This window comes from Agelaius phoeniceus, chromosome 17 (genome assembly GCF_051311805.1).
Source record: "Agelaius phoeniceus isolate bAgePho1 chromosome 17, bAgePho1.hap1, whole genome shotgun sequence".
Lineage (NCBI taxonomy): Eukaryota > Metazoa > Chordata > Aves > Passeriformes > Icteridae > Agelaius > Agelaius phoeniceus.
Window position 1 is genome coordinate 13,082,427 of NC_135281.1, and position 19,309 is coordinate 13,101,735.

Below are 19,309 nucleotides of genomic sequence, written 5' to 3' on the forward strand. Positions count from 1 at the left end.
AAACACATGCAAATGTTTTTTTCTCTCTATTCCAGGCATATTCCTGGAATATTCTATCTATTCCAGGCATATTCTACCTTTCTTATGCTCTCCCTGATGCACATTCGTGCCATCTTAGACAAACCCATCTGACACTATTCAAAAGCAGTTTGTTCCCATCTAAGAGCATAACTTCAAAATTGCAAGTAACAAGAAATGTAAATTATTCCAGGTCTCTGTTAAACAAAAGATGACATGGTATGTGTTTCCTACATAGGATCTGCAGCCATTTGCTTAGTAAAAACTTGTACCCAACCTTTTCATGTGAAACAGCAGTTCAGAAACAGGACTTGATGTTTATTTAGCTTTTGAAGGCTGCCATTAACTCAACAGGTTAGATATACATCCCAGATTAAAGCAACCAAACCACATCTTTTAAGCATCATGTAAGACAAGTGAGTTAACTGCAGCCAAATCCATATTTTTGAGAACTACATAAGCACCAGAGCAGTGGTTTAACAAAAGCAAGCTACCAACCAGCTGGCTGTATTAACCAACAAGAGAAGATCCCTTCCCAGCACAACAGGCCCATGACACTGTGCAGATATTAAAAGCACTTGACAGTTTTGATTGACAGAAACCTGGCCTAAGCAGTTGAGAACTGTGCATTTCATGCAGAGCAAGTTAAAAACAATGTATTAAATAACTTGGCCCTGATAGAATTTGTCAGGCCTTGCCCTGCTAGACAAGCCCGTGTGTGGCCTGCAGTTTCTCAGGCATGGTGCAGCAAAGAAAGGAAGTGTTACACAAAAGCTGCATTCTCTCTGCTGTTTGCCCCCATCCCTTCTTTGCACAGGATCTTCTGCCTTTGTCAGTGTGTACACAGACCAGGGAAAAGCTCCAGTTTCTGCACACCAGTTTCAGGACTTCTGGAAAACAGCTATTCCAGTCATTTGTACATGTAAGCTATTGCTTACATTCCTCTTCTAGAATTATATTGCTATAGAGACTGTTTTTTAAGATGTGGAGAATTTTGGAAGCATTTATAAACAAGCCAGCATATTTATAAACAAAGCATTTTATTAATAAAATGTTTACACCTTTTTTTTTTTGCACAATACATCAGACTGGTAGTGATTTAGCATGTTATTACACTATAAAAGTTTATTATGAATGCTTAGGCTGAAAAGGCTGTTTACATTATGTCAAATCAACATTTCTTTATTTGCATTCTATGCACTATATGGGAGTGTAAGGACTCAAACAAAAAAGAGAGAACAAAAGCCTGGTTTTCCTCATTAGCCTCTACAAACCAACAATACAGACAAACCTGTACACGCTCTCAGGACCAGCCCAAGAGAAGACTAAAAAAAGTCTCAAAACATTCATAAGCTTGGGAATTCATCACTACAATATTTCATCACTAGTAATCTGACTACACTTCATGCAGTGAAGCAATGGGTGGGGATTTGTGCAGTTTACAGTGCTGCAAATGCTCTGTAACTTTGAGCGGCTTAAGTTGGTTTTAGTAAGAGACAATAGAGTAAGAAGGCACAGACCTTTCAACCCTTGGAACAGGTTAACCCATCCTAGAATGAAAAGGCAGAATGTTGTTATGAGTGACAGGAATTGCTGACACAAAGGTTAACCTTTACACATTTTACAGGCAAACATTTACTATACTGCAAGAGCTCTATGCATATCAGGTTTTGTGTCCTGAACACTCAAATGCAATTTCTCATTCAGAAAAAAACCTCTTTTTCTTCATTGTCCTCAGTGTGGGGGGTACAAGTGGGAAGATTGCCAGAAGTCTTAGCTACAGAAATGCAATCCATTTCTGTGCCTTAATCAATTAACTCACCATCACAGTGTCAGTGTTGGATACACAATTTCAGAAAGAGGAAGTAAAGAAAGAAAGTTAAAATACAGAAGAGTGGAACAGAGGCTTACAATAAGTTGCTCCTCCAAGTAAATGTGCTTTGAGCCTTCATTATGTGGTAAAACACAGTCATGGCACAGGTCTCAGCTGCTGTGACAGTTTCATGAGGCTGTGCTAATGAATTACCCTTTTGCTTACAAATATTTGCTGCTGTGACAGATACTTCTAGAACTTTGTGGCAAAAGAGACACTCACCACCTATCCTTGTCTAAATCCCATAAGGAAACAAAGAACAAAGTGCCAAGAAAACATAATGGATTTAATAGGAAATACATACTGTAACATGAGTAAAAGTGAGGCAAGATAGTAGCAGTGAGTCTATCAAGGTGTCAGAGTTACAGAATATTCAAGTGCAACAACTGGATGGAGTATCACACCCACAGTGATGAAGAGCATGACAGAAGAGTGGTCTGTGTCCTTCAACATTTGAAAAAGTTGGTTTGTTCAACAACACTTATGTGAAAACATCAACAGAAGCCAAGCAAAGCAAATCCCAACCTTCTTAAAAGAAAATCTTTACAAAAGTAATTAGCTCTTTAAATAAAATTTATACTTAGTGTTTAAGCAAAAATTTAGGAACATCAATTTGCAGGTTGATGTAACAGGAACAGTAAAATTGTTTCTTCTTAGAAGTCTTAATTCAACAGTGAGCAAACTCATCCTACTGCCTTGATTCTTCATGTAAAATAGGGAGCACCAAGTAACTCTCAGCCATTAGAACATTTCTAGGTATTTCTGAATAGCTCTTTATGGCATGTAGACTCTGACAACACTATGTTAAAAATTCAGGGTTGGGTGGGGTGAGAGGAAATGGAGGGGGGGGAAGGAGGAAAAAGCTGACCCTAAGAACATTTTGACAAGTCAAAGGCTAAGCTCGTCAGTATTTTTGGATTTCAGGATAGTCTTATATCATTGAAAGATTTATATCTGTGACATTTTAGGGATAAAGTCTGGTCATTCTTGTTCAATTTTTTCCAAGTTGTGCATTTTTGACAGTAGCTGAGCAAGAAGTGATTTGCACTCAGACTTTTGAGACATCCAGAATATCAGAAGGGATTTTTCAGAAACAAACATTAGTGTCAGAAGGCCTAAAATAATTTTAGGGAATGAGGTTTTGGCACCTGAATTTTTGTATGATAGAAAAATATGTATTTTCAGGTATATTCCTTTTGACAAGCTGGAGCCATATGACTCAAAGGAAAGCTAACATGACTATTTTAATACTAGAATCTGTATTTCCATCTTACATTGGTAATTCACACCATCATCATAGTTCTGTAAATCTTCTGTGACCTACCATCACTAGGCTGTGATCTATTACCAGAGATGGGATCTGAACATCAAACACCAACAGTTTTCTTTAGGGAATTTTTTGCAGATTTTTAGAGACTTAATTCCAAGTATACAATTCTTCTGCTTTGAGTAACTGACTTGTGATGTACAAACCATCTCAGGTGGCTGTACAATGACTTCCTGCTAGAAAAGTTAAGAAAGTTTGTCCTTTTCTCTCAACTATGAATCAAAAAGCCACTCTTAGAGGCTGTAAGTATTCAGGAGAGATACATGAAGCCTTTTTACAAAATGAGCAGGCAGTGTAGAAGTTGAGGCCAGTGAATTATGCAGGTTCTCCTTGTTTTGGAGATGATTTTGCCCTGTTTGTCTGTGGCTATTGCTGCTGAGTGAGGTTCACTGCAGAGTGAGCAGCTCCACTGCTCTGACAGCTCCTGTCCTGTAAATCATCCAGTCCTGTGCAGATTGCTGACACAGCTCACCACAAATAGCCTACACCATCCTTAACACACACTAAAGACTGTTTCACAAGCAAGTAATTCAAACATCACTGCTAAAGCTTCCTTTTCCAACTAGTAATGTGTTCTACTGGAACTAAACACTAATGTGAAGGAATAATTTAACCTTAACAGTGTAAGAAAAAAAATCTTGCTGAGGCCAACTTTTAAACCATTCAAGATTTTCACCGTGAATTCCTTTTTGATAATTAAAATGAAGCTCTAACCAAGATTGTAGCTCTCCCTCAACCAGGTTAAGGGATTAGACTTCCAAATCAATAAGTAGGTCTTGTCTCCTCTCCTCTTACCCTCTTCCCAAGCAAGTAAATAATCCTTCTTGAGCAGGCTGGTAGCATTAAATGTAAAGCAACACATCAAAGACTCCAGTCTGCATAAAACATCCTCTAAACCATTAACTGTCTGATCCTGCAGCACTAAAGGAAGGGTCTCACTGATGGCAGCAGGGATCTGGAGTGCAGTGATTTGTTGGACCTAAAATAAAGGCTTTACCTTCACAGTAACAGCAAAAGTTGTTAGAATTGTCTTAGAACTTTTCAAAGCACCTGTAACAATTTTCAGTAGTATGATTACTAAATGTCAGCTTCCAAATTTCACCTAGTTGGGTACTTGACATAGCAGTTTTCAGCATGTATATAAAATATCCTACAAAACTACCTGCAGCACAGATTGAGAACCTGTTTCAAGAGAGGGTCAGATAAAGATACCTTCCAAAACCTGGAGAGCACATTCAAGTTGCTCCAAAGCTTAAGAATGTAATATTTATCAAATTTAATTTTTGTTCAACTCTATAACTTTCATGAGAAAGAACTGGTGGTGTTTAGAAGTTGCACTAGTCATATTTTTTCAGCTAAAAATGCTCTGATCAATGATATAACATACACCTCATTACATTTTTACATACATGACACTTTGCCATTTCAAACATGTTCTGCAGAAATTAATCTGTGCAATGTGCTCTGGAATGACCCTGCTTGAGCAGGGAGGTTGAACCAGATTATTCACTGTGGTCCCTTTCAACCTGAACCATTCTGAGATTGTGTAATTCCCTTTGACAGTATCTGAAAGTTGAGTCTCTGATGAGCTCCACTCATTAGACAGAAAGACATGGTGGAATAAAACTTTAATCCTGAGCTTTTTGAACAGCTTCTTACCAGGAAAAAAGCTATTAAAAATTTAGCTGGAATGGTTGATAATCTGCACTCCAAACACTCCAATACCAATGCATCTCCAAATAGAGAAGCTATGCTAGGAGAAAATATAATCAATTCCAGCAAGCCTAGTGCAAGATCAAAGCAGCTGACCTAACAAATTATTAATACAAAAGAAACCACTTTTCTCTACCAAAAATGAAACAATGAGCATGTGCATCTCATGCAGGGAAGATTGCATTCCAGCATTCAGCAGGGCCAGTGATCAATAAACACTTATGTGGACTCAGAGGAACTTACATCAACTGTCTGTCTTTTTAAACAGGCAAATATTAAGCAGCAGCCTCACTCCAGGGCTGGCAGTTTGGACAATCTGGAACACTGGCTGTTACACTTCACCTGCTGCAATTCCAGATCAGAACTGCAGAAAGAGTAGGGTGCACACCCATGGAGTTGGATTTCTTGGGCTCTCTGGAAGCATGGAGCCTGTGGGACTATGGCAAAGAAGGCAGAACTGGCAAGGTGGGCAGGGTAAGGAAAAGGCATGACAAAAATGTAGTCACCAAATATCATTAAATTCATTGACCTGCCCAAAAACCTCAATGTACCAGTTTGCCTGTTCTGCTCCAGCTCTCCAAGAATTTTCAGTAAAACACAAATGAATCTGAAGTACAAGTCCTTTAATTTCTTACAAATTTTCCTACACTTCCTTCAGAGAAAATACTTGAGATGATAGAAAACCAGATTAAAAAAAAGAATAAGCATCATCATGAGCTCAGTTGGATACTAAAGCTAACCAGCATATTTTAGTATATACTCAAGTCTATTAAGCTCTTTTTCTTCAAAAGTATAAAAGTTTCTCACTAGTGCTGGTAAGAAACAAAAAAGTAAAAATAAATAAAATAGCATAAACAGGTATGGTCAACCTATAGTTTAATTGAAAGCCTACTAAAACCCATACAGAATAAGCTAAACACTGATTTGCTAAAAACCCTCACAGATGAAAAACCCCAGGAAGCAAGAGGTAATGATCTACATTACCACATGTCTTAAGGTTACTTCCTATGTGTATTTTTGTGCCTAAAATAGGAAAGACTGGGTGCACCCCAGATGAAAGTTTGTTCAACAGACAGGCCTTGTGCTGCCCCACCAGGATGTTTTATTGGCCCTTTCAAATGTCATTGAAAGAGAAAGAATTTCATCTGCTTCTGGATGAACTCACAGTGACAATACCTAAAATGCAGGAAAAAAAACCCCTGATGGAGATTCCTCAAGAGTTTATCCCTAGGTGTGGAATGGAAGGAGTGTAGAAGACTCTATTATTTTTTACTGTTTTTACATAATTTATAACACTTTAAACACTGGTCTCATAAATATAATATGAACACTTTACACATGCCAAGCAATTAAAAGCTTTCCCCAAAACCTTGTAGGTCTTATCAGAACCACTGGCAGCATCTGTTTACAGCATCTCTTTTTAGTCAGTAACCACTTCATTTAGTCAGACCTGTGAGTAATTTTCTTTAACCAATACCTTAATATTAAAAAAACTCGTAACAACAAAAAGATGCCTATAAGCATACCAGTTTGCCTTAAAGTGATTACAGTCAGCATGAAAAAGAAGATTGTCTGTGGTTTAAGATCTGTTGCTTGTGTCCCCACCCCCAGTGCAGATCATCCTTAAATAAAAAGTGCAAATGGGATTTGGGGACTGGATGGACTGATTTGCCTACTATTTGTCTTCAGTTGCTTATTCTGTAGCCATCTCACATCAACTGTCCCATCATACTTTGGAGTAGCTACACCAAAATTTAAAATAAGGCTCACTGAAGAAAAGGAAGAAATGACATCTAACTTCCAGACTCCTCCTAACCCAATCTCCCACAAAAGTGCTCATTTCCCTTTTTACAAAAAAACCTCCCAAAACCTTGTTTACAAAACTACGAAAACATTTCAGTTCTACCATCCACGTAGTCACCTTCCAATCAAGCAAGGCCAAAGAAGTGATGATGGATCCCTTTGAGGCAGGGGACACCGCACGCCGTGGAAGCCAGCAGGCTGCCCTGACCGCTGCAGTCCTTTCTGCGCGCGCAGGCATCCGAGGAGCCGGCCCCTTCTTGGGGACCTCGGGTGTCTGAACACCAGCAGATAAAGATCTAAGACTGATATATAAACCCAACATGAACTATTAACTTCCAAGACCACCTACTGTATATAAAGTTTGACTTTCTGAGGGGTCAGTCAACAGCAGCTGCGCTTTGTCACCGATGGCTGGCGTCGAAGCTTGAAGCCCTTCCCACTGGAGGCGGGGTTGGTGTCAGTGGATGGAATTCTGCGACCTACGAGGAGGCAGGAAAAAGAAATATATAGGAAATGTTAGACTTGAAACTGGTTCTAAGCATCTGGTGTATGCTCTGTATACAAAAATGTGCCTTCAATTAGCTGTAGGTCACCAGGGATGACATTCCTGCCCAGCAGGATGGCAGCAACAGTCTGTGTTATGTCTGTAAGAGGGATGGCTGCACAAAAGGACAGCAGAGGCAGTTTGAAGTCAATTTAGCAGCAGTTACACTTCAGATTCATCTAGACCTGGCCAGCTAAGCTGTAAAAGCACTTGGAGAATACTTTGCAGGATGCAATACCATCTGGAATAGCTTGAGAACAACCATCTTGACCTGGATTTCCACAGATTACCTGCATCAGGCTTAACAAAGGAGTGCTTGTAGAGAGAGCTGCTTTACTCATCTCATCAGTCTTTAAAATGGACTGTTCCTGGTTGAGCATTCTCTTCTGAGGAGGATTTATGATTTTTTTCCCCCCATAATTTATTCAAGATCAATTTTAGAGAGCAACTATTAAGTCAATAAATCAGGAGGCTAATCTACAGCACATAGTTTTTACATCAGCTTCAATATATTCAGCTGCTTCTATAGACCCTCTTTTTTTTCTGAAGTCTGATGTTTCTGTAGTTTTCACAAACAGGCTGACACACCTGAACATTGGTGCTGCTACTTGATACATATCCTCCAAACAGTATTGCATAGAATTCACTATGGAATAGTGTCTTTTTATTCACACATATAAAAAGTATCATTGTTGTCCTCACCACAAATGGGACAGAAAAGATTTGCAATTTAATATAAAAAACCCCCAAGGTACTACAAACATACTTGAGGAAAATTTACATACAGTAGTTGCTATTCCCCATGCAGTAATCTGGCATTTATGAATTTTTATATTTTTAAAAACACATTTTCTTAGCCTAAGTACAAGCACTAAGAATGAGAACTTAATTCCTTGTCTCAGATATATAAAGTCTGGATCGTCCTCATGCCATTTCCTTCCTCCTCCATAACCTTGGAAGTACTAATTGGAACATTCAATAACAGACATGGTAAGAAGACACTGACTTCTGACAGGAGTACCCAGCCTGCTATTTATCCAGCAGCATCACAGTATGCTGAAAACCCCTAGAAGGAATATTTAGAGGTCATTTGGTGACCAGAAATTCATGCAGCTCATTTTGCAGCTTTTAGTCATGTCAGATTGTAACGACTTTAGTATAAAGTCCGTAAATTTTCACCCGAACAGCACAAAAAGTAATACAGAAATCAAATTTCTACTCAAGTTTTTCGCAGAAGAAAGTAGTTTAAATACTTACTAATTAAACATTTTAAATACTTACTAATTTCTATAAAGAGTTCATTAATGTTTATTGCATTTTTCGCACTTGTCTCTACAAATATTGCATGAATGGAATCTGCATAGTCTTTAGCATCTTTTTCCATGACTTCTCTGGGGAAAAAAAAAAACCGACAAAAAAACAAAGAGAAATTCATGAATGCAAAAGAACCCCATTACTCAAAACCTTAAGGGACAGATAAAGTTTTTAAGTGTCTCCTATAATGAATATTTTACCTGTTTAGCATCACAGTGCTCCCTTCATGCTGAAGCTGATGCTCATTCTTTACTCTGTGCTGTCTCCCTGCCTTGAAGTATGAGCACAGTCATGAACTACCCAAGGCCTTCATCCATCTGACAACACTGCAGTGATTTTGTCTGGAGTGCTCTAAGCTTAGCCTGCAATCAATCCTTCTGCTGTGACATTCACCCCACCAGCTTTATATGTCCTAAGAAGATCCTAAAGCATTATTTCCAATCATGCTGTGCATGTCTTATGACTGTTTACCAAACCAAAGAATCTCCCAACACTGCACAAATCATCAGCACAGCATTTACTTTGCATGAATATGGAGCTATAAAAAAGGAATATTTTTATACTGAGCACACAGGTGTACAAGTTATTCTGCACCCCAAAGTAGGCAAGTTGAGGGTTTTGTATATTTCCTGAAACAAAATAAAAAATACAAACCCCAGTAGCTGTAAGGAACTCTGGACTTTACATTGTATCACTTCATGTACAATTTCTACAACACACAGGCTACTTCCAGTAATGAGGGACTTTAGGATATCAAGAGCATGGACTTTGAGCAGTGACTCAATTATTGCTTCTGATTAAAGTACAAGGAACCTTCCTCATTAGCTTGAAGAGCAATGTTTGCACTTATGATGCCAGCTGAGCATGTGAGATGTGAATTCTGTTTTAAAGAATTTTACACTCTATTTCCTTCAAAAGACATGCTACTTCTCATGAAAGTTATTAGAGCTCACAAGATAACTTCTAGGTATTAACAATTTGTAAAACCATACTCAGAGCAACCTTTGCAGTGGTTCTTTAAACATATAACCAGCTGTCTCCTTTGAGACACCAGCTGTGGTGCCTTTTCCAGCAAAACCTAAACCCAAGAAGTTTACACACACCTTCCTTCTGAATTTTGGCTTATTTAACCAGGACATCAATAAAAAAGGCCTTCTTTTGTTTTTAGTACATGCCTTCCTGAAAGTTTGGCTCTTCATAAAGTTTCTCAAGAGCTTTTCCCGCTCCCTGCAACTATTTTGGCCACAGCCAATTCCACCCCAATATTTAAGCAGGGAAGGAAGGCACCTGAACAAGCAAGTTAGAAAAACCTACACAATGCTTTCCAACAGGCTTGGTGTTTTTCCTAACAAAATGAGGTGCTACAGACTGACAGGGGCACTTCTTGTAAAGTGAGGTAAACAGCTTCTATTACACTATAGCTTCACAGGCAGTTTAGGTTTGTGTAACTTGGCAGTGCCACCAGAAAAGGTAATCCTGTCTCCCTGTAAACTGCTCATTCCTAACTCTGCTATCCCCACACCATTATGCCAGCAAGTGTTCATGGTGTGAGAAAGATAAATATACTTGGATCAGTTTTCTTTTTTTTTTTTAAGGGTTAGTTTTAATCTGGATCTATTTTACAGCCCAATTTACTGCCCAATCACACATGTACTCACACCAGCACAGGGGAGGAAGTGGGTGAGACCATCCAAGGGCAGACTAACCACATCTTCTGACAGCACAAGCAGCTCAAACCCCATGTCCTCTGAGAGCAGAAACAGCTCAAATCCCTTGTGAAACTACAACACTACAGCAGAACAGCTTAAATTGTTCTATACCTTTCAGCTGCTCTAAAATATTAAAATATTTAATGCTAGGGCTTAAGGAAAACCCTCAAAATTGACAGCAGTTATTTACCTGACATCATTAAGGTCACACTTATTTCCTGCAATAGCTACAACAATGTTGGGAGGTCCATGCTGGCGAAGCTCTTTAACCCAGTTCTTTAACGTTGAGAAAGTTTCCTAATGTGGGGGGGAAAAAAAAAAAAAGAAAAAAAGAAGACGGAAGGAATTAAGAAATTAAGAGTCAGAACTGGCCCATGACACAAATAAAAAACCCCAGAAATTGTAATGCTGGGTCAAGATCAGGTTTCTTACCTCTTTTGTGATGTCATACACTATAATGGCTGCTGCTGACCCTCGGTAATACATCGGGGCTAAAGCACGGAACTGGAAAAAAGACAGCAAACATAAACCTGATCTTCCTGTGACCTCCAGAGCCTCACCACCATTAGCATTATATTGAAAAAAGGGAAAACCAAGATGACAGCAGTGCAAAGCTCTCCTTTACAGTCACCACAGTCTGTGCAGTAGAACACATGATCTCCCAGGAAGGCATTGTTCTCCTGAGGACAGGCAATAAATCGTGGGGGCTCAGCAGCACCTGCTGCAAACAGCAGCAAGACAAACTTGATCTTATTTTGCCTAGATTAGAACCTCTCCCTTTACAGACTGTCTACACAAACATGCATGTGCTCGACTTTAAACACCAAACAAGGGCAAAAATGCAGGGAGAAGCAAGGTCAACTTTGACTAAGACAAAAATGTTAAGAAACCTAGCATATATTAATTTTGATCTGAAATGTTCAGAAATTGCTATCAACTTCTAGCCCCATGGATCAATTACCAGTCTTAAATGCTAGAAATGTTGATTTCTTCAGAATCTAACTTATGGCTTTAGAGATTTTGCTTCAGTTTTCCCCTCAAATTTAGAAGCATGTTTAAACCAAAAAACTGCAAAAGCCCACAAAACTATCTGCCCTGTTGCAAATAGAGCTTTAAGGAACACACCAGATAAAAGGCTGCTTTCTTGTGATTTTCAGAATTAAATCTACAGCAGGTCTGTTTGCTTTGTAGGGCTGTACTTTTGAGTGGACAGAACCTTATGAATCCAGTGCTAAAAAAAGTGATAAACAATCAAGTTGCATCAAAAATCTCCATGAAGCATTCTTAAGAACAGTGGGATATTCTGCCAACTTTAAAAAAGCCAAGACAACTGATCTAGCAACCAGAACTCTCCTTCAAAGTGCAGAGTAAACTGCATGTATTGGTTTCATGTAAGCATTATGATTTAGAGCTTTTGTGCATCTTATTACTCAGGGTAAAAATAATGAATTGGATACAGTTTTTCATAAAGGCTTATTCATTTCTAATAAAATACCAATTTCCTTTTGCTTAGTACAGTTCAACTGAGAGCAATATAATAAATCATAAAAATCTTGCTATAAAGCAGAATTCCAGACCATTTACATTTGGCTCTCAAATTCTGTTTTGAAAATAGGATTTTGAATGCAAAGTTCAGAATATAAAAATATTTAATAGTGGGAAAGGGAAACATGGGCAGGCATTCAGTTCACATTGGGACATAATCCCTCTCTTCCTTCTAAGTACTAAAATATAAAGGGAAACATATTTGGTAAACCACCACTTGGACTGGTTGCAACCTGGCTTTTTGATTATTCACTATTTACATTGGGAACAAACCAACTTTCACTTGCTGATTTTGTATTACTCTCATTTCCTGACTGCTAACACTTAGATACTTTTTTCCACCTAAGAGCAGTCAGCAGATAAAATATATTAACAAAACAGATGTTACCAGAAACACTGGATTTTCCTTTTGCAATTTTTCCAAAGACTTCAGCTTGCCCCCCAGCCTCCAATTTGTGTTTTGAGAGAATTATTAATGTAATTATGCATAATGTAACTATGCAGGGAAACTCAAAACTGTTAGGTAAGAAGGCAAAAATCCTAATTACTGTAAGTCACCTCCTATCAATTGAACTCAGTGCAGAAGAAATGAGAGAAGAAATAAGGTATGTGTGTAAATGAGGTGTGTGAATGACTTGGTGCACATTTCCAGCTCTGGAACAAGGCTGTCCAGCCACCCCAAAGCACTGAGAGCAAGGGGGTGCCCAGTGCAGTGCAGCACCATTTGCAGCTGGGCTTTTGAAATGGGAAACAGCAAACACTCCTCAAGGAGCCAGGACTGTGAATTCCATGCATTCCACACCACAGCTCAGCAGAGACATTTCAGTTCCAAGAATGGTGTGGACATTTTTAGTATTCCAGATCTATTCCACAGAGGGAATCCCTTCCATAATTCATTGGCAGATATGTTGCATGACCAGAAAACTGTGCTACAGATTTCAGGGCCAGGCAGGTGTACAGCCCATTTGTGACAGCAGTGACAGTGCTGTCCTGCTCTGGAGAAAGGAACCTTTGTGAAGATACTGAATCATTTCAGAGTAAACATCCCTGCTCACATTTCACTGACTTCCTTGGTTATACTGGAGTCTCAAGTGACTTCTCTCAGATATGGAATATAAACTTCACAGGTATCACAGCTCCTGCTCTGACTTCTCTCAGATATGGACTATAAACTTCACAGGTATCACAGCTCCTGCTCTGACTTCTCTCAGATATGGAATATAAAATTCACAGGTATCACAGCTCCTGCTCTGACTTCTCTCAGATATGGAATATAAACTTCACAGGTATCACAGCTCCTGCTCTGACTTCTCTCAGATATGGAATACAAACTTCACAGGTATCACAGCTCCTGCTCTGACTTCTCTCAGATATGGACTACAAACTTCACAGGTATCACAGCTCCTGGCTCTGAGTCCTGTAAAGACACCTTTCCTTTTTTGATTCAATAAAGATATCAAGCAACTTGTATGGAAGAGAATTAAAGAGGTATCACTGAGAGTCCAAAAATAGACCAGGAACATGCTGGCCATGTACAGAGATGCTTCCTCAGATTAGATGTGCTGAAGGCAAATTACAGGGTCCTCCCATTGCTTGCACAGTTCAAGTGAACAGGATGGAATGCTAAAACATAATGGATGCTTCCTGCCAAATAGTGGCAGGCACGTTTATAAAGCTTTTCATTTAAGAGAACCAACCTCTAAAAATTCATACTCTACCTCTCAGAATATCACTTTGCAGCAATAACATTCCAGAATGGGCTATGAGGTTCACTTAAGACAAACTATTTACAGCAAATGCTGACTGACTGCTGGCAATGGAAGGGCTCAGGATATTTTTGATAACACAGATACTATTGGACATATTCCTGGGAAACATCCCTGACAACTTCACTTTGCTTTATATGGTGCTGTTGGAAGGAAATAAATTGTCATTCAAAATTGACAGCACTAAATCACAATACAAATACACTTGAGTTCTTCCTAGGCTGTTATCAAGCCAGAGGGCTGGCAGCTCAGTTCCACCAGGATTCCTAAAGGTCAAGTCCCTATGGATAGGGATGACTGAGGCTTTACAAAGTGTTTGTTTTGTTTGTTATTATTGGGAGGGTTGTTTTGTTGGTTTGTTTGTTTTTTTGTTTGGGTTGTTTCTCAAGCCAATCCTGAAAAGCAGTACAGCTGTCTTTGCCAATTGTTATCCTGAAGTTATAAGCCAACCTTTATCACAGTTACCTCACATCCCAAATAAACTCATCTTGAGTAATGCACAGCTGCCAGTAGTTCACTTGCAGCCAAAGCAAGAAAAAGCACTGTTAATGCAGCTACTGTAATTTCTACCAGTCTTACTAGTAATCCATAAGCAAGCAAGCTCCCTGGAAAAGTCTTCCTCTTAGTTCCAAATGAAAATAATGCAAATTAATTAGCTGGGATTTCATTTGATTAGTCATTTTCTTCAAAGCTTTTGTTGCCTTTCCTCAGAACTATGAATGCTGCAGAGATCAAAACCCCAAACTACCAAATTAAAACTTAAATTTCAAAAGAGATTTGACACAGCTTCTAACACCATCAGATTTGATTAGTAAAACTTTACAGAAGAATAAAAGAGTAGTTATCACCTGTAACACTGCTTGAAACTGCTCTGGAAAACCTAACTCTACATCCTACTCACATTTACAACCCTAACAAGAATGTGTCAGCAGTTGTGTATTTTTCCAGAATCAAGGCCTTACTTGTACTATGAAACATGGTAATTTATCTCACTTTGATTCTTGTGCTGCTGCACTGACTGCAAATATTGCAGTTAAAGGTTTAAAACTCAGCTAGAAATGGTACTAGAGAGAGCTGCTGGCTTCCCCCACACCAGCCTTGTCTTCTGTGGAAAGACCATTCCCCTTCAGTGAATCTAAACCCAGACTACTGCTCCATAAACTCCTCTTAGGTAATCTTCCTTACCTTTACACTTAAATCATGACAATGAGAAATAAAAACATATCTACAGCACCCACATCTTGATAGGAATCTGCACAGAAACAAGTGTTGTAATACATGTTTGTAAAACCAGATCACTTTGTGATTTCCAGGGGCAGAGTTGGAAACAACCCAAGCCCTGGCCCAAACTCTCTCCACAGATGCTGACTTTACTCACCCGCTCCTGTCCAGCTGTATCCCAAATCAGGAATTTATGCAGCTCATTTTGATACTGTACAGTCTTGGTCATAAATGAGGCTCTGAAAAAAACCACAGAGTTCATGCATTTTGAGAATATAAAAACATCCTTAGAACACTCATTACCACCATGAGCTTTCAAGAAGGTCCACATTCCACTAAAAGTGAGCCTAATTGCATTTCAACACCATTAATTAGCTGATGTATTTCTGCAATGAGTGAAGAAAACCAAAGTGATAGGATATTCTTGTAAAGCACAGCAGAGACTTTCACTTCCTTTAAGACTGCTGCAAATTATGCATCAAATCTGAATTTTCTGGTCAATATGGAAACAGTTTCCTAAATCATAGATTCTCACTGAATTTATCTTACTGGTTCTATAAACCAAAACATCCCTGTACAGTCAATTTGAAGTGAAAAGTTGTGTTTCTGTAATTCACATCACAACTAAACCATCCCCAGTGGTACCTGACAAGAGGCTAAATGCTTCTCAAAATCCTCTGACAATTGGCTGAACAAAACCCTCCAAATTGGAGTTATCCTTGATGACTTTTAGTAGGAATAATGTTTGTTTTGATATTAAATTTTCCAGCTGCTTTTCCCAGCCAAGTAGACACTATAACTTGTTTGATATTCCTTTTTGGTGCTCTAATGAATATTCTGCAGCACCTGGAAGTGTATGCTGGTTAAATCTGCCCTCAGCATCCTGAGGGGAGGAAAGCTGCAGAATTGGGACAAGGCTTCTGCAGCTGCCCGTGGCAGGAATTGAGCAATGACCATTGACAACAACAAAGTGTGATTGCTCAGCTGAGTCTAAGAGGAATGAAAACAGGACAGGAAACAAGATTGTATCTCATGAACTCAAAGACCCAGAGAATAAAGTTGAGGCATTCTCAGCTTTAGTTTTGCAAGACGCTCAAAGCTCTTCTAATCCCTACTTTGTCCTCTCCACCTACAATTCTCAATTGGGAATTAAAAGCAAGGCATAAAAAAAGTTAATTTACTTTAAGTTTTTGGACTGTGTATCTTGTTGGAGCTTCACATAATCCCAGCATTTGGGCAAGTTTTGATTCATTTATGTAGCAAATTACCAAAATAACCAGTCTTCAGAGCAGTGAATGATTTTGTTAAGGCTGGTAAAAGATAGATTTTCAGTCTGTCACTTCAAGCAGCTATAATGCTCTCAGTTCTGTTAATAACCTCTGTTAACAGAGAAACATAAACAAAAGCACGCTTGTACAGAACATTTTGCAGTTCAATGTCAGTATTTACACTCAAAAAAAAAGGGGGGATGTAAGGGAAAAGACAGAGATCACAGAGACCTCAATTTTTCAGAAGGACAGGATGAGACACAGCTGATCTTTATCAGCAGGATCTTTTTTAGTAGAAGCTGCAGCAGAGCCTGTGGGACACCACACCTGAGACAGGAAGTTGTACTGACACTCCCAAACACTTCTTGGCAACAAGCAAAGTTCCATAAGCCAAAAATTTATTCTGATCAAAGCAGCCCAAAAGACACTTGCTAAGCAAAAAAAAAACCCAAAAAAACAAAACAAAACAACAACAAAAAAAAAAACAGCAAAAGAAAAAGATCCAACCACTCCAAGAATTCCTGATGCTTGCTCTTCCTTCCATCCATTCAAAGATTTGAGATTAATAATGTTGCTACTCTGAGGCTCAAATTTCAAATATCCCCCTTACCTATGAGACTTACTGCAAAACCAGTTTCATCAGTTAGATTTGTGTGTGCATTGCCTACAAATGTGTAACATTTTAACTAATTAATGGTGAGACCTACCTGAATTAGTATGTTAACCACCCTCCAAAACCTAGGAGACTTACAGTACTTGAGCCTTTAAAAAAATGAATTAGAAACCGTGGAGTTGCATAATAATTAGAATTTGACATGTAAGGGTTGTGCACAAGAAAAGCATGCTGTCCCTTTAAAAGAAGCATCTGTAGTGTAATTTATTCATTGTTAGCTTAGACTAACAATACAAAAATGGGTCCAGACCTTACACATGAAAATGGAAGCTGCAGGAGTGCTGAGAGCACTCCTCCTATGTGTCCTGAGGTAGCTCACAAGCTTAATTAAGGCTGCAGTTATGTTTATTACCACACTCAGCTGCCACACACGAAGAACTCCCAAGTGATCTATTCAGGTAATTTCATTTTATTCTTGCATAAATCACATTTACTTCATTTATTTTCTTACCCTATTGTTGGGTTGATGTTGGGATCAAAGCTATCTTCAACAAATCTCCACACAATACTTGATTTGCCCACACCGGTGTCCTAAGAAAAGAACAGAAAACAGTTGAAAGCAGTATTAATTACTATAGACAGATGATTCTTTTGTCCTCAAATCCTTCAGTAAACTGCAGTGAATAACACATTCCTGCAGAGAATCTCAGAGAAGTTGTGAAACACTTCAGGTATTACATTAATTTAGTAGAAAATGAAAGGTCTGTTACAAGTTACAGTCCTCTAAACAAAATTGTTAAGATTTTTTTTGAAGAACCACAAAAATCTGCATTCACACTTACTGTGACTCAAACTTTGGGCTTTTTTACAAAGCTATGCACATCTTCCAATGGAACAGCAGTGGGAAAAGACCACTCTTAGTAAAACATACAGCAACTGAGTACAGCTTACCAGGATAGAGGACCAGTGGAGTACATGAAATTATACAAGGGTGACACATGCATTCAACCTCTGACTAATGCTGTCCCACCCTGCTTAATGAAAGACTTGAAATTTCTTCTGTGACACACCTGAAACACGTTACTAATGCAACTCTACGTGCTAAAAATGGTGAAAGAGGAAACAAACCATGAAAATTCTTTGTATATCTTTGCACCATCGACTCCACGGTTACAAAGCAAAAGATATAGAGAAGTCACATTTAGAAGTGAAATTAAACTCTTCTTCTCAGTAGAAGCTGGACATTTGAAATTGTATTTTATTTGATATGTGAAGACAAACTTTTTGCTTTGCATTTCCTGAGTCATTAAAACTTTAAGAAATAAACCCCTGAGGAATTGTTTCACTGAAAATGAAGTTTTACATCATTCATGCTTTTTTTTTCAAACCTCCTGAATATTGCAGTAATTTGGGTACACTATGCATGATTGTGTTCATCTTGCCAAGCTATTTTCCTCTTGAGAAAAAACACATTAACATAGCTCTGTATTTTACACAGTTTGCAGTCTCATTAATCAGAGCAAATCTTAAAAAGAGAAACACAGATGTGGCTCCTGGCTCAGGGAATTCAAGGACAAGTTTTCCTGGGTGCTTATTCCCCTTTTCTTCTGTAGCAAAAGGTTTCTCAGGCCAGGTGAATACAAACAGTAGTTACCCCAAATACCTTCACAACACGAAGGGCACACAAACACATAATCTTCCCCTCTGAAGGGCAAGGTGGCCATTTAAAGCAGAAAACAACTCTGAACAGAAGGTTTCAATGCTGGCAGTGACACCTCCACCTGTTCACCGTGGGGCTCTCCAACCAAACCAAGCCAAAAAGCAGCTTCATACCCTTACGAATTTTTAAACTTCTGCTTCGCTTCGCTCCACGTCTCCTCCTTCCACCACCTGCAAGATCTTCCTGCCTATGTTCCTACAATATAAGTTCAGGCCCCTCCCTCTCTCCCACCAGTTTGATTTCAGGTGCTTCTATTTATTCTGTGGACTCCAAGCCCGAAAGGGCCTGGGAGGAAGAAGGAAAAAGGCATTGGATAGTCATGCTTCCTCTCTTATTTTTTTAAAAAGGAGAACAGGGCAGAAAAGGAGCGATATTGACCCGTGGCAGACGCCTCCCTCGCAGAGGAGAAGGCGCGTCCGCCCGGTCCCCTCAGAGGGACGGGGCGAGGGCCCGGCAGCGCCCGGGGAGAGCTCCCCGCGCTCGGCGCCTCTCCGGGCTCTGGCAGAGGCTCTCCAGGCTCTGAGAGAAGCTTTCCGCCATCGCCACAGAGCCTCTCCAGCCCCTGACAGAGGCTCTCCGCCATCACCAGAGGCTTCCCGAGCTCTGACAAGAGGCTCCCCGCCACCACTGAGCTTCTCCAGCCAGCCCCTCATTCCGCTCCCACCATCCCTCCCGCCGCCCAGCACTTACCCCCAGAAGGCAAACTTTCAGCTCCCTCAGAGCCATGGCCGGGCAGGCAGCGTCTTCAGCGAGCGCCTGAGACGCGGCCCAGCACGATCATCGCCGTCCCCGCGGCGGCCGCCCCCCGCCCGCCCCGGTTACCCGCACACCGCGCTCCTCCTCAGGCTGCGCGGACGCGCCGCCATCTTGGGCGG

General features: G+C 39.7%; 1 protein-coding gene across 1 annotated transcript; it reads right to left on the minus strand.

The window, feature by feature from the left end:
* Positions 1 to 2,156: 2,156 nt before the first annotated feature.
* RAB22A (RAB22A, member RAS oncogene family) lies at positions 2,157 to 19,265 on the minus strand. The gene is made up of 7 exons (XM_054644716.2): positions 19,125 to 19,265; positions 17,226 to 17,305; positions 14,991 to 15,072; positions 10,734 to 10,805; positions 10,492 to 10,598; positions 8,560 to 8,669; positions 2,157 to 7,213 (listed from the first exon to the last, which is right to left on the minus strand). The coding sequence occupies exons 1-7, from the start codon at positions 19,158 to 19,160 to the stop codon at positions 7,116 to 7,118; spliced, it is 585 nt and encodes a 194-aa protein (XP_054500691.1). The 5' UTR covers positions 19,161 to 19,265; the 3' UTR covers positions 2,157 to 7,115.
* Between the last annotated feature and the right edge of the window lie 44 nt (positions 19,266 to 19,309).

What these genes read in the sequence shown, in the direction of transcription:
- RAB22A (XM_054644716.2), bottom strand. Translation starts at nt 19,160, where the DNA reads ATGGCTCTGAGGGAGCTGAAAGTTTGCCTTCTGGGG. An exon ending in AACATCAACCCAACAATAGG is followed by an intron (nt 15,073 to 17,225) that starts GTAAGAAAATAA and finishes GGTTTTTTTCAG; the next exon opens with AGCCTCATTTATGACCAAGA. An exon ending in TGTGACCTTAATGATGTCAG is followed by an intron (nt 8,670 to 10,491) that starts GTAAATAACTGC and finishes TTTTTTCCCCAG; the next exon opens with AGAAGTCATGGAAAAAGATG.